Source organism: Piliocolobus tephrosceles, chromosome 5 (genome assembly GCF_002776525.5).
Source record: "Piliocolobus tephrosceles isolate RC106 chromosome 5, ASM277652v3, whole genome shotgun sequence".
NCBI lineage: Eukaryota > Metazoa > Chordata > Mammalia > Primates > Cercopithecidae > Piliocolobus > Piliocolobus tephrosceles.
The window spans coordinates 12,842,643-12,858,729 of NC_045438.1; the positions used below are offsets into that span (position 1 = coordinate 12,842,643).

The window sequence follows — 16,087 nt, forward strand, 5'->3', positions numbered from 1 at the left end:
TTAGTTAAGGTACATTGCTCCTGAGGGAACAGATAAGCCTGTGACACAGTAGAGCAAAGTGTCTGGAATCTGATTTTCCAATGGACATTCCCATATGTGTGAACAAAAGACTCATAAATACTAACTATAGCACCTATTTTACCAAAGTTCAACTAAAGACACAGAAGTCTTCAGATGGAAAGGATATACAATAGAAACCACTGCTTTGTGGAAGACCACCCAGGCACACGGTGGTGGGTGAAACGGCCAGAAGATTTGAATCCTCTGGAGCCTAGGGCTCAACACATGGGGTGTCTAGTTCCAAAAAATTTTAAATCTCACAAATGGCAGAGAATTTGGGTTTCAACTTTTTTTACACATGATTTTTTTTTTTTTGGTAACAGCAAACATTTCTTGAATACCCACATAGTAAGAGTTGTACTTTTTCAATCTTGATAGTTGAAGGAAAAACATTAAGCACGGGTGAATTCACAGGCATCTCACAATAAATCTGTGAACCACATGGAGAATCACTGGAGTTAATGATGTCTAGGGCTTTTTGCACATCTAGAACTCTATAATCCTTCTACAGCTTTGCTACCAATGACTTTTCCTTGAACGATGTATTGAATGAGACATTCACTTCTCCCCGAGGCAGCTTATTTTGTTCTTCGTTGTCCATACTGTTAGAGCAAAGAGAAAAAGGAGATTCATCTTCTTCTAACTTTTACGTATTGGGCCATGTTCTACTTCTGAAATGACATAATCTAACCACAATTTCTTCCAGACAATGGCTTTCCATTATACTCCTTAAACCCATAAAAGATGAACAGCTTACAAGGATGTACAAACCACAGCAAAACAACATGCATCAGGAAAAGGGGAAGAGAAAGAAGGAAACAAGTAAAGCCAGGAAACCAGTTTCCAAATCCATTGTATTTATGACCTCTCTATATGCTATCCAGAGCCCACAGATGTAGCTTTAGATTTTCTAGCAGTCAACCTTCAGAGGCAAACCTTATCAGTTGGTTTAACATCCTTAAAGGCAACTTTCCTCAGGACAAGCATAAGTGTGCTTGGTATTCAAATCAGACTTGAATAGTCAGCATGGTTCCTTGTGGAGAAGTCTGTTGGCATGTCCTGAACCACAAGCATCACATTTCCTGTGTAACAATCACACTATAAACAAATGGTATCATGGCAAAGTAGTATTTAGGAAAAGCAATTATTTGAAGGCTAAAAATAGTAAGGTCTAGGTGCCCAATTTCCTGCTGTAAATCTGGCTACATCCTTGATTCTAGACTATTTGGAAGAGTATATCCAATGAATGCCACATAAGCAATCTTCCTTGAATGTTGCATCTTTTGGGTGAGCTTTGGATAAATATTCATTAAGCTTTTGATTAAATATTAAATAAATCTGCACTTACTCTATGCCAGCAACTATTCTATGTATTTCACACTTATTATCTCATTTAGTATTCACAATAGTCTTATACAGAGTTGCTCATATATATCCTATTTTAGAGATAAGGAAACTGAGAAAGATGAAGACCACTAGTAGTTTGTGAAGCCAGAGTTTGAACTTCACACATTCAGCGCAATCTCCTTTTTTGATCACTGTGGAATTCCTTTAGCATTCAAGTTAGGTGAATATCCTTCAGTGAAAGTTTGGGATGTGAAGACAAAGGGCAATGATGGGGTCAATTTGTCTCTGCTGAGAAGCCAAAGCAATGGAAATGGACATAAGCTTGCAAAAGAATATGGAGACTGGGGCAAAAAGGGAAGGAGGGAAAGGAAGGCATACAGTTCAGTGCATCCTTTAGAAAATCACTTTTCTGCTCTTTTTTCAGCTTCTTCAGATTGCAAACTGTGGTGGTTTAAAATATGTCCATAAATTCTTTGACCCTCTTTAAGATGGAGCCCAACTCCCTTTCCTTTGAGAGTGAGCTCGGTCCAGTATCTCACTTCTAATGAATAACATGAGAGTGACGGGTGCAGCTTTGGAGATTTGGTTCTACAAGGCACTGTGTTTTCCTCTCCCTGTTCTCTCTTTTGGACTGCCTGCTCTGGGGGAAGCCAGCTGCCTTCATGGGGACAAACAGCCTAAGACAAGGGCCACGTGGTAAGGAACAGTGACCTTCTGACAACAGCCGGTGAGGAACTGAGGACTTTTTTTGCCAACAGTCATGTGCATGAGCCACCTTGGAAGTGAATCTTCCAGCCCCAGTTAAGCCTCTAGATAACTGCAACCCAGCTAAATGGCAAACTCAGAAGGAACCCTGAGCCAGAACTACCCAGTGAAGCCACTCACGGGTGATTCCCGACCCTCAGAACCTCTGTGAGATGATATATTTCTATTATGTTAAATTGTTAGAATTTGGAGTGGCTATGCAGTCATAGATAATTAATACACAATCCAGCAAACACACCTCCAAAACCAACACATCAAAACAAATTAAAATAAAGTAAGAATACATTACCTAGAATTGCCAAAGGACAAAGAAACCTTGAGAACATAGCTATCCTCCTTTAAGTCAAGTGTGCCTGCAAACTCCTTTAATCCAAATATATTACAGCATTTTGATTCACTTCTAAAATAATTTGCCATGATTTGGAGCTCATATATGTATGTTATTTACTTACAATTTACTTGTATAACAAAGGGAACATAAAGATATTCAAGATTTTGCATTACATAAACCCTTCAACATTCTTAAAGCAAGGTCAACAACCAAATGCAAAAGATTGGCCAGCGGAATTCTCTACCTCCTAAGGAAAGTTACAATCTTAAAATCCAGCTTTAGAGGATGGAACCACAGTAGGCAATGAGCAGGCAGAAGCACACAATTTAGCCAGTAGTTAAAAACAATTCGTTAAAAGCTCATTTTAAAAGATGCTAGCATTCTGCTAGCATTCTGATCCCAGAGGTTGGCAACCTGCTGAGGCCACACACAATCAGTGCAGATAATTCAGCACATGATGATGGCTAAGACTGGAGAGTGTGTCCTGATTTCCATCATCTCCAGGGAGAGTAAACATCACTTGAGTTTTCATTTGAATGCAATCACGATTATGAATCCAGAGGTATATCTTTCCACTTAGGCACCATGGCATCTCATTATTTTTCAACTTCCACTTCCTCTACTCCATTGTTCAACCCAGGGTTTTGTGAGCCCCGCTGCATGACACACAGGAAGCTTTACTAAGGGGAATGAATGCTAATTTATTTCTAGATGACTTATAGCACTCGGCCCCAAATCAGGCCTGGCAAATATACCTCTGCTATCTATGCTCCTTCTTGCACAAAACTCCTCATGAAGTTGCAATTTTAAAAGAAACGTTTCCCATCAAAATTCAATAGACTTTTATATGCACATACACTTTCTTACTCTTCCAGGCTGCATGAAATTTAATATCAGGATTATCATTCATTTGTCATTTTAACCTATAATTTAAGTAAGCCTTTTTGTGTTTGAGTTATGCTTCTTTCCCCCTTGAGCCATCAGCTTGCAGCCATAGATTCATTCGAAAAGCCAGCCAGGTCACATGGTTTGACCTCTTAGAACAAACATTTTCCACGTTTCCTATTCTGCTTCCATAAGAGACACCGTTAGTTTTGTTCATCTCTGTTTAAAATGATTTTTATGACACAATAACATTTCAAATTTGCCACATTAACCTTCATTTTATTTCTTGAAACACTTAGGCAAACAATGTCACTAAGACGTCACTGATGGAGAATTCTTTCTCCTTCACTCCTGTCTACTTAAAGGCAACTCTGAAGAAAGAATACATTTTTGCTCTGGATCAGTTGAGTGCTGGGAGAAAAGTTTAAAAGTCTGGCCTAGTGGCTCACAGCATCTTAAAGTAAATACTTCCATAAGCAACCAGAGCAGAAAATCTTAATACAACTCTTTTCCCCAAAATAAATACATACATATTCCAATCTGGAGTCCTATAAAGGAATTTAAAATCTATTTTCTTATACATAAGTTCAAAGATGTCTGAGTCCAAAGGGAAAATGAAAATAAAATAAAAATATAATCCCAGCCCATGCGCAAAAGCAAACAAGGACAGGAACACACCGCCCCAGGGGTGCGGGCAGTACTCACCCCACAGCCCAGGCCGTTGCCGCCTTCGCAGGTGACTTTCCTCTGGTCAGGCTCCGGCAGCAGCCCCGCTCCACAGCCAGGGCGGGGGCATAACACGCCACCCATCTGCAGGACACACTCCTCTGCACCATACTGCTGGTATCGGTTGTACTGCGAAACCCAAAAAGCAGAGTGAGCTTTCCAACTGACTGTTTATTTCAGCCAAAGGGGTAGGAGCTGACAGCGTATGCGATTTCTTGCTTAACCAGTTTCAGTAAAATAATGCATGTGTGTGTGTGTGTGTGTGTGTGTAGGGGGAGGGAGAGGGCCAGGGGGTTGATAGAGGAGGATAAATATGGTTCAATGTAGAAAAACTCTATCAAACTCAACTGGCAAGATATATAAGTGAATTTACTCTTTGCCTTTTTGTCTTCAGAAAATAGATATTCCAAAGCTTTGTATTTTATAAGATTGCTTCTACCAACATATATTTCAACAATCTTATTTCACATATGTTTTAAGGAACATATTTATGCATTAAATGATGAACACTTATAATACGTCATTATCAATCTTATAAAGCAAGATATTTTCATGCCTCTGTTTGAAATTCAACAAGGTTGTATAATTATTTTGAAAATCGGCCCAGCATTCCACCTCATAATTGTTGGCAGCCCACTCAATATCAATGAGCTAGAAGAAGACTGATGTTAAAGAATCACATTTTCCCTTTATCATTACTCTTATTTTTAAAGCATGATTTCCTGTGTCCCTGACATCATTTCTTCCTGTTACTGTTTTGCTCAGTTTCCTTTAATGCTTTCTTCAGCCTACAAATAAATTCCAAACCTCATCAGACCATTTTCAAGGTCTTCTTTGCGGCAGCCCTACATTTTTGATCTTTTTGTAATATAAACTCAGATCAAGTCAAATAGGTTTGCTCAATGATTAATCAAATAATGCAACATTTATTGAGAGCCTACCGCATTCCAGACTCTACTGAGGTGCTGGGGATACAGCAGTGAATGAATAGACTTCTCCACCTTCACCCACAGCACTGTAACAGTCAATACCGGGAGGTTAGAATGTCTATTTCCAGTGGTGCTAAGTGAGGAAGAGAAAAATCAACAGGGAAGAGGGAGATTCCAAAGAAGGTGAAGATCTCAATTTTAAAGAGGTGATTAGAGAGCCTTACAAAGCAGGTGCCTTTAAGCAAATGTCTGAAGGAGATTAGAAATGCAAGTCACACGGATCCCTGGCGGAATAAGCATTCTGGACAAGCAGATAACACTGTAAGGGGGCAGAGCCCCAGTGTGCTGATGTGGTTGGCTGTTCAGGGTACAGCGAGGTGGGCAGTGGGGTGGAGGCAGAGTGAACAAGGAGGGAAAAAACAGAAGGTGAAGTTGGAGAGTTTGGGAGGATCTAGAATGTGCAGTTCCCTGATAGCTGCTTTCAGAACTCTGGCTGTTATTCTGGAAGATACCAGAACCACTGCAGAAGTCTGAGCTGAGGTATGACATAATTTGACTAGTATTTTAAAGACATCCACCTGGCTGCTATGTTCGGCGTGCCCTCTGGGGGCCAGGGTGTAGGCAGGAAGCAGAGAAGCCCGCAGGAGCTTATGTCAACATCTATGCAAGAGATGGCACTGGCTTGACCCGGGAAGGTAGTGCGGAGGTAGGATCAGCATTTGAATTCTGGGTATAAATTAAAGGGAGAAATTGCAGAATATCTATTTAGGATGGATTCATGGTGTGAGAGAAAAAGAGGAGTCAAATATGAGTGTAGTGTATTTCCCTGTTTCCTGAGAAGACAGGAGGCAGGTGGTGGTTTGGGACAACTGTGGAAGAAGAAAGGGGTATGTGTGTGCGTGTGTGTGTATGTGTGCGTGTGTGTGTGTGTGTGTGTGTGTGTGTAGGGAGTTGAGGTATGAAATCATTATTTCTATTGTGCTCATGTTCAGTTTGATCAGCTGTTACACAGCAATGTTAAAATTTTCAGTAGCTAATTGAATAAATAAGTGTAGTTTAGGGGAAAGGCATGGGTCCCAAATACAAATTTTGAAGTTATTAGCATGAGCCTCTAATCCATTTTCTCATTCTTCTGTCCCCAGGAAAGAAGGAAAAAGATGACCTGGCCTCCTTGTAAACATGTGAATGGCATACACATACAGCACATTTACTAGAAAAGAGGTCTAAGAGTTTGGATGGCAAATGAACTAGAATCTCTGAATTTATGGGGTAAGGCTCTCTAGATAGTGTCATAAGCTGTGCAATTATCAGAGGATACAATGACGATATTTCATCAAGTAATGAATGATGAGACAGTTTATGTAATTGAGAGATTGCGTGTGAGTGATTACTCCATAGATTTCTTAGAAGCTTCACACATAAACCTTGCCTAGAGCACAGCCCCACATGCCAAGGAAGGACCTGAGGAGGCGACCTGAACGTCCCCAGGTCCTGCCTGAGTCTCAGGATTACCTGCATCCTTGAAATTATTCGTAAAGCTCGACACCAGGTTAGATCTATGACACTCTGACCGTGTTATGAGGTTAGATGTGATTATCCAACCTCTGCAGGGAAGGTGAGAAAACACCAGCAAAGGAGACTGAGGAGCAGTAGCCTATGAGGCAGGTGAAAACTGAGGAGGACTCAGGTGTCCCGAAAGCCAAGGGAACACATCTCAAGGAGGCTGCCAGATGAGCTGTGGTTGGAGTTGGGTGTGTGGCTGCCATCGCGGTCTTGACAAGAATCATTTAGTGGAGTCATGGAGCCAAAAGTCTTTGGAGTGGAGTCCAGAAAGACTCGGAGGAGAGAAATTCAAAGAAGTGAGAATGGACACTCTTTTAAAGGAGTTTGCCTGAAAAAGGGAGCAGAGATGGGGATGGCCATTGGATAGGACTCTGGGGTTGTAAAGGAGTTTTGAAAATGGAGAAATAATGATATGATACTATGCTGAAGGCAGGACTGAGACGAGAAGCACAGATGGACAGTTTAGGACAGAGAAAGAGCTCTGTCCTTGTGTAGGTTGGAGGAGGGGATCTAAAGGATGTGTGGAGCGTTGGCCTTCAGAGGGAAGGCAGACATCCTTAGGAAAAGGAGGCCTGGCTGAGTGCTTAGGACCAGGTGCAGAAAGGTGGAGGGGGTACTGGGATTTGAGGAAGAAGAAAGGTATGAGTGATGAAGGAAGGGGAGGGTGGAGGCAGTTGGTATCACTGCTGAGCAGCACCCAGGCCCCCTGAGGTCAGAGATGATGAATTTAAAGGAAAACTTGTGAGCAGAGTCTTCTGTTTCTCTGCACAAACACTGAGCTGCAAAGGCAAAGTAGAAAGAAAGCTGGATTTAAGTTTGGTTGGAGTTTTGCCGGAATTGTAAAAGGAAGCAGGACATCTCTCAATCACCTCCCGCATATGACTGTGAATGATGTCACGGTGATCCGCCAAGCCCCTCTCCCTCAGCTCTATTCACCTTCCACATACGACTGTGAATGATCTTAGTTTCCGCCAAGCCCCTCCCTCATCTCTACACCACTGAACTGCTCAACCTACTTTTTTGTCTTGACCTATCCAAATCCTTCCACATTGAAAAACAAACAAACAAACAAACAAAAACCCAAAAAACCCCCACACTTTTAATTGTAAATATCACATAGAATAAGCTTAATGAATTGTAAAGTGACCAACTTTTTAAACACTGTTCAGGCCAAGACACAGAACTTTACCAGGGCCTCCTAAAGCCCTCTGTGTATCTATTCTCATCATAACACTTCACTCCTTCCTAAAAGACACCATAGTTTTTGTTTGTCTGTTTGTTTTGTTTTCTTTTTTTTGAGTTGGAGTCTTGCTCTGTCACCCAGGCTGGAGTGCAGTGGTGCAATCTCAGCTCACTGCAACTTTTGTCTCTTGGGTTCAAGTGATTCTCCTGCCCCAGCCTCCCGATAGCTGGGACTACAGGCACCTGCCACCACGCCTGGCTAATTTTTGTATTTTTGGTAGAGATGAGTTTTCACCATGTTGCCCAGGATGGTCTCGATCTCCTGACCTCGTGATCTGCCCACCTCAGCCTCCCAAAGTTATCATCAACTTTCTTGTTTTTCTTTATCACTCAAGGTTCATTTCTAACACTACAGTTCATTTTGTCTGTTTTAAAGATGTGTTGTTTAGTCCATCACCCTCCACTGTCTTTTCTCCTTGCAATTTATTTGTTGAAGAAAGCAGGACATGTAACCTATAGAGTTTCCCAGTCTTCATTTTGCTGATTGTACCCAGTGTTGCAGTTTATAATGCACCTTGATAATTTGTTTCCTCTGAATTGATAATTGGTCTGTAGGCTTCATTTAATTCAGCTTCTTTCTTTCCTTATTTCCTCTCTGCCTACCCCCTCTCTTTTCCTCCTTTTTTCCTTCCTCCTTCACTCTCTTCCCTTCCTTCCCCCCCCATCCCTCTGTCCTCCTCTTTCTCCTCTTCCTTCTTTCTCTCTCTCTGTAATATTACTTCATAGATGGTGTTTTGTACTTCTATCAGGAAGATTATAATGTCTTTCTCTCTTTTCAAAATGTTTAGCAGTCATTAACATTCAGTAACTAGATTAATTTACTGGGATTGAAAAATGATATTTTAATTCAAACATTCCTTCATTTATTAGTTAGAATACTTCTACTGTTGGTTACCTGGTGGTATTGTTTGAATAGGAAAGGCAAGCTAAAATATTTGATTCTTCTTTTTCAATGAACATTTATAAACTCATAAACTTACACATATTATGTGTTAACTGTGTTTTAATCTAATGCAGTGATTTCCTTCTTGAAGCACAACTATCTCATCCCTGGCCAATGGTAATCCCATCAAGTTGACTTTCCATAACATGAACCTGACACCACTTAATACCTTCTTCACTATCTGCTATGGAAAATTACTCAGGTTCATCTTGTACATTTCCTGCCCCAGACCAAGAATTGCCAGCTTTTAAAAGAAGCATTGCTTCTTAAAAATTTCAAGACCATAAATTGGGTGCTAGGCATGTTCAGTGGTCCTAAGTTAGTCATTATTTCTAAGTCCTCTCAGTTCTTACTTTGAAGGAGAGGTATCTCAGAACTACAAGGTTTTTACTTAACATTTTCTATTTTACATCTGTTTCTCCCTTTCTTCCACACTGGTTCTCAAGAACACAGAAGATGACATAATTACAATATTCCATAATTGCTCATTTGCTTTTTCTCACATTACACAATTTCAGAATAACAAAACCATCACTGTGCCCACGATTTCTAAAAACTTCAAATATGTTTTCATATGCTCTACTCATTCTCCCACAAAATCTTTAAAATAATTGTAATGTATCCACACTGCTAACACATGTGGCCATTTCAAACCATGCCCTCTTTCTCTTAGCCTTCATGTTATCTTACTTCTACACACACACACACACACACACACACACACACATGCATGCAGGCACAACCATCAGTCCTTATGTTGATGGTTGATGTTTCCCCAGTAATTTTGATTGCTTGAATCTTGTTCTCTAGTAAATTCCTCAGGAAGAGTTCCTGGGAAATATATTCACAGAGTTCTTCCATAGTAACAGTTTATTTAGGGCTTTTATTCTTGATAATGAGTTTGGCTGAATAAAAATCTTTATATTACACATAGAAGGACTATATGGAATTATAGTTTCTTACATTGTACATATAAGGAATATACAATCCCGATATATTATACATACAGGGATTGTATATATGTATATGTGTATATATATTCTTGTATATATATTTCCCCCTTGAGTATCTGAAATCTCTTACTTCATGTTCTTCTGGCATAAAGTATTATGAATAAGCCTGAAAACATTGGTTTTTTTCCCCCTTTTTAAATTAATTGCCCTCTTTTGCCTAGATGCCCAAGGAATTTTTTTCATTTCTTTAGAATCCAGGAATTTTATTAGAACATATCTTGGTGCTGGTCATTTTTGCATCAATTTTCACAAGCATACTGTGTCAGGAAAGTTGTACTGAGTTTAGTTTTTAGTATTCACTTTGTTCTGTTGCTTTGATGTTTTCCTTATGTCATTCCTAGTATACATATATCGGATCTTCTTTACCTCACTTCTGATTCTAACAGCTTATCTCAAAATCCCTTTTTAATTTTCTTATTTGTGTTTTTTAGAATTTTCTTCATTTTTTATTTTCTATTTCTTTTAAGACAATATCTATTATATGTATTTATGTAATTTCCTAATAACTTGGTTCAGTTTGAAAAGGTTATTTCAGCTTTCCTCTGATTTGGGGCATTCTTCCACTGTTCATAAGGATGCTATTTTGTTCTTCATTCACTGCATCATTTTAATAACCTTGTATGGGACTGAACCTTGCTTCTTTTCTGTTCGAGTTTTACCTTGTTCCTTTGCTGTTGCTCAGTTTTATGTGAAATTAGTTCTCCTGCAATTTTACAAAGAGGTAGAATTCAGAAAAGCTGTAGACTTTTCTCTTCTGGTGTTTTGGGCTGTGTTCAAAAATACGGGGGCTTCCTTTCTGCAGTCTTACAACTCTGTTACCCCTTTTTAACTAGACTTTCTCTTTCCTTTTTTTCTTTTCTATTCTGAGCAAATTTCTTCTCAGTGTGGGGCTTTGTCCTAAGAGGGGCCTTTGGCTGGGTAAATCTGGTGACTGCATGAGACCTAAAGTACTCCAAGCCCTTTAAACCCTTATTACAGACTTTTGCACTCATTCCTCTATCCTTTTGTGCATCCACACGCCCTGAGTTTGGCATAGTATCTTGTCAATAGTTTGTAGACAGTAAATAATTATAAATTAATAAAATCTAACTCCATTTAGTGACAATTAATTAAAGAATTCTAATAAGATAATCAACAGCAATGGAAATTAATAACAGTAAGTCAAGATTATGTTACCTACATAATTATTTTAAATAAGTTGCTCTTAAGTAATTGATCATTTTCTCATTTGACAACAAATCACCTAGTCTATTTAATTTAGTTAGGTAATTTTATTATTATGACAATAGCTTTTATCTAGGAAGAAGTTAATCTATGGAGAAAGTCCAATAACAATTTAGAAATTCTTGTTGACTACATTCATAGTGGTCTCAAATGCTGATGGAATTTTAAAAATTATGTCCCCCTTTCCATTCATTAGCCAGGGAACTTATTAAAAATTATTGTATTTATTCTGTTTATGACAAACTCAAGAGCATTTGAGCATATAATTCCTTTTTCAAAGAAAGACAAATATTTTAACATATGTGCCTGGGAATTTCTGTTGATTAAAAAGTACACGAAATACCTGAAATATGCCTACTGAAAGTATTAGTTTTCAAAATTAACATTGTGACATTTATAAGAAAACACTGAGCTAGAAAAAAGAATGTACTAGTATTTGTAGAAAGCTTAATATACTAAGGAAATAATTTAGTCATGTAATTATGTATCATTAGCTAAGATCCTTACTTAGTTACCTTCAAGATACAATCCACAGTTTCCATAGATCCTTTTAACCACTTACTGGGACGAGGTTGAAAGTACATTAATGGAGAGTCGTGACAAACTAGCACTAAGTAACACAGAATACTGTACCTCAGTATAAAATATGTGTGATAATGGTAAAGGAACTAATAAATCTACCCCAAGTGGTGGAAAGGAATAAACACTGTTCCTTTGATATTCTTGTATTAGTTCCAAGGGCTTTTTAACTTATCAATATAGAATCGCATTTTATAAACAGCCTAACTTGGAGGAATGTGATTAATTTATAATGTGAACTGGGTTTATATAGAGTCCACCCTCAACTGAGCTCAAAAGTGGAAATGATCTAAAAAATCACTCATGCATGTTTTGTCTACGGAATGCACAGTGAGCGTCTGTATGTGTGTAGATACGCTGATATTTACATGTCAAACTATATTGACAGTTTTAAGTTATTATTAAAAATAGTTCTAGATATGCTTTCATAAAGTGAATAATCTACAGACAACTAAAATAATTTTGAATTGATTGTACAATATTTGTGAAAATATTTGAAAATAAATGTAAATATTCACAAAGAATACTACTCTGAACCCAAGGAAAACAATAAATGTTTTTCTCCTGTATTTTATCAGATTATAGCAAAAAATACATTTCATTAGTATGCATTATGTAGGTAGAATCTTGACTCACTGCTATACTTTCTATTTTATTTCTTTTGGGAGGAAATTATTCAGTCTTTATGTGTATGCTCATGGATTCTCTTAAGAACAAAAACTATTCATTTTACAGCATAAAATTCATAGAAGTTTCAATAAACTCATGTTTTAAGAATTTCAATAAAGGGTCATGGGAGAGTATAATGAAATAGATATTGTATTTTGTTGGTCTGCAGGCATTTAGGATACCCGCATTTGGGTAGAAAAGTGTTCTATAATGAAGGAATGGTTGCAAGTTCAAGCCCCAGAAGGACCAGTGAACTTCCCCTTTCTTGCTGACTGTTGGCTGCATGGCTACATTAAAGGCACATGGGTGGTCACCTGAGAAGTGTGGCTATGGGGGAACCAAGCATAAACATCCCCCACCACTGAAACACCATCCAAAAGGCCTCTCCTCTGTAGGAGGGGACAGGCTGCTTCACTAGGACGCTTAATTTGCATGCTTTCATAGAAAAAGAAAATATAATTTTAAAATCTGCAAGAAATGTGAAGTACAGGAATCCTAGGTAAAACTCAAGCCTGAGAGAAATGGCAAATGTTCTGTCAAAATGAGTCAATGCTTGCCAGCCATCCAGGAGCTGTGTGGCCCCCTTTGAGGTCCTCCAAGCTAAGGAGGTTGATTTTGTGCTGTCATGGTGTTTCCCAGAGTATCCTTTTGGGGGCTCTCGGGTACAGCTCTTGGGTCTCCTTTCCTTCCCCACACCACTCCATAAATTCTAGCTTTTGTTACATGTCAGCCAAAAGCACTTCCGGGACTCCCTCCACGGGCTTTTCCCTCAGTCCCTCCTAGAGCAGAGGGGTCCTGATCAGGCTTCTGTTCACTGAGCTACTGCTGTGTACCAAACCACAGCACCAACACTTTGCTGCTTGGTAAATTCTCTGTCCACTCTGTGAAGTGATGGATGTAGCCTTGGATGCCACAAAGAAGTGCCATCTTTTGCTGACATCCACACAGGCAGAAAACCCACAGTGATGTATTAGAACTAAGGCTGAAACTTTCAAGACCACGCTTTCCACAATACCCAGCTGCCTCTTTCTCTTATTCCCTTTTATTTAAAAAAATTCAGTCAGGTGCAGTGACTCATGCCTGTAATCCCAGCATTTTGGGAGGCTGAGGTGGGAGGATTGTTTGAGACCAGGAGTTTGAGGCCAGCCTAGGCAACATAGCAAGATCCCATTTCTACAAAAAATTAAAAAAAACAAATTACCTGGGCATGGTGGCATGTACCTGTAGTCCCAGCTACTCAGGAGGCTGAGGTGAGAGAATCATTTGCGCCTAGAATTTCAAGGTTTCATGAGCTGTGATCACACCACTGCACTGTAGCTTGGACAAATAGAGTGAGAGTTTCTCAAGAAAAATAAAATAAAATTCAGCTCACTATTCCTCTATCATCTTTTAGAAACTAATGAAAAACAGTTTCCTATTTGGATGAAAAACACTAAAATAACATCATAGAGGAACATCAGCTTATGATTTAGCCATTTCTCCTTGCTATGCGGACAATGTCCTATTTTCTATATGCATTAGAAATGTTTTTCAAAAAAGAAGCACTCCTTAGGTTGTCAGTAATCTTCATCTTCCTTTTTATTTTTCATTTGCAGGTAGTTAGCCTGAGAGCATCTGTGACAGTCTAAGTGGTGGCCCCCATGGCACTGCTGTTTTTCTTCTCTATTCTGTTGCTAGTAATGTTTTCTTCATCCCTGGACACCTGTCAGCTACTGATGAAGTGAACTGGCTCAAGAAAGGGCTGGACCTTGTTAATTGCATAGAAAAAACTATCAAGATGGTTGAAATCAAATGCAAAGAGGCAACATCAAACAAGACCTAAAAAAATAAAAAATAAAACAATAAACAATCAAACAAAAAAACGAGCAACAGACCATATCCGGAAGTACAATTTATGATTTTTTTTTTTCAGGTATTTCAGGTAATCCAATGCCAAAAAGCATCTCATCTTCTAGTGGTTGTGGAATCTTCTGGAAAAAGAGATCCAAACCAACTGGCTTCCTTGTCCCCTCTCCATGTGTGACACGGAGCAGCACCCACTGGAAGGGAAGGACTACAAAGGCTGTTTTCCTCACAAGAGTTCCTACAGCTGATGTGACTTCAGAGACTCCTGTAGACTATGGAAACAGGGTGGCAAAGCGCCCTGTCCTGATGGAGTCCACTGCAGAAAGCAGGGTTGTCTGTGGCTGTAAATTATTTCACTCTTTGTTCTCGTCCCAGAGAAACAGCTTTAGGTAGCACCTAAATCTGCAAATCCAAGAGCCTTGTCCCTCGGATAAAGAGCTTTGCCTCTGCCTTCCTTGAAAGGAGCTGGGGCACAAGTCACCGCCACCATCCTCCTTCCTGGCTCCCTGGGCTTTTTCTTTCCCTGAATTCAGTATTTTCCCCTCTCTTCCTTCTGCTCATCCTCTAGAAGCTCTTTGTCCAGTCCTGAAGCAACTGCGATGGTTTCTAGGTGATTCTGAGGGAAGGGTGACATGTCATTTGTCTGGAAGTTTTGTGTAAGGCTACGGGTGGGGCAGTGAAATGGGTTAGCTCCACTGAGCATTTAATGACCTAATTAGAACTTGGATGACCCAAAATATTTTTAAAAATCATCTGGATTGTATTAGATGGCTTCATATTTATAACTATTTGAAATGGACAAGATTCTAACACTGAGGAGGCCTTTTGGGGTGAAGACTGAGAAGCTGCCTTAATGCCAAGGCACACCTGAGCACAGGTGAGAACAGCCAGGTGCTCTGGATGTCCACCTATGTCCCTCCAAAGATCATCACAATGCATCCCTCATGCCCCACATCATCACTTCAGAGGCTCAAGCTGCCCATCATTCTTATCACCCAAACTCTCAGTCCCACATGGGTCCATACGTTTCCTAGTATCAGCCAGTTTCCATGCTTCCCTCTCTCCTGAGCCCTTTTCCTGTATCCCCTGAAATTCCTGTTTATGATAAACTAACTCCCCTGTATAATCAGCCTTGTGAAAGGCTTCCCTGTCCACAATGACTTAACTGAAACTGATCCGTCTCCCTTGCAACCTTTTCAAGTGAAGACTGCTTTTCATTTCATGTTCATATCCTTCAAGGCCAGAGGTGAAGCTGGTTGTCCCCTGGCTCCTTAACGACACCCCTAAATGCTTGGGTTCCTCTCCCTTGCAAAACACACCACTCCTTTGAGACCCATGTTTCACCCTCACCTCCTCACTGCTGCCCCCTGATCTCCTGGATGCAGCCCCTCATTCTTGGGAGACTGCAGTTTCAGGCTGTTCTCACTTTTTCTCCAATTCTTGTCATTATTCTGGGGACTTGCACTCCTGTATGAATAAGCCACCATCAATCTATTCTTTCTGTTTTACCTTCTCATCCTGCTGACCTTTTTTTCATCCTTCTAGTCTCAGGATCCATCCCCAGGCCCTGTCATCCTGAGAAATTGTACCACCTCTGAAATTCCAATTCCAAATATGTCTCTTTCCAATGATCACCTCTTATCTTTCTAAATCTCTTGCTAAAGTATGAACATTGTTTAAATTCTTCAACTTCATCAAGACTTCTAATTAAATGGCCCCACATTTCTTCTCCAGCATGGGCCTCTCCAAGCCCACCTTCCTTCCTGGTCTGACAGCTTCTGTCATCCACCACCAGAAGCATTGCCTGGAAAACACAGATCTCCATGGTCCTTTTCATCTGAAGGCAAAATCCCAAGTCTGGAAAACGTCACCTCCACCTTCCCTGGGCGTGCACCCCTGCAGCTGAACACAATGGCACGATGGCTTTCTCTTACATAACTGACCACAAACTTCAAATGGGCATTTA

General features: G+C 39.8%; 1 protein-coding gene and 1 long non-coding RNA gene across 5 annotated transcripts in view; one reads left to right on the top strand and one right to left on the bottom strand.

Moving 5' to 3' along the window:
- PRKN (parkin RBR E3 ubiquitin protein ligase) overlaps positions 1 to 16,087 on the bottom strand; it is a 1,378,177-nt gene that overhangs the window by 188,585 nt on the left and 1,173,505 nt on the right. For 3 of the 4 annotated variants that reach the window (XM_023223611.3, XM_023223614.3, XM_023223612.3), the window contains one exon: positions 4,094 to 4,243. In XM_023223611.3, coding sequence (XP_023079379.1) covers positions 4,094 to 4,243 — 150 coding nt within the window. Of the gene's footprint in view, positions 1 to 333; positions 663 to 4,093; positions 4,244 to 16,087 lie in introns of those variants that run through there. The other variant, XM_023223613.1, reaches the window with a different exon arrangement.
- Positions 5,594 to 14,150, top strand: LOC111550283. The gene is made up of 3 exons (XR_002733991.1): positions 5,594 to 5,749; positions 6,186 to 6,312; positions 13,872 to 14,150. It is a non-coding gene; the product is annotated as an uncharacterized LOC111550283 (long non-coding RNA).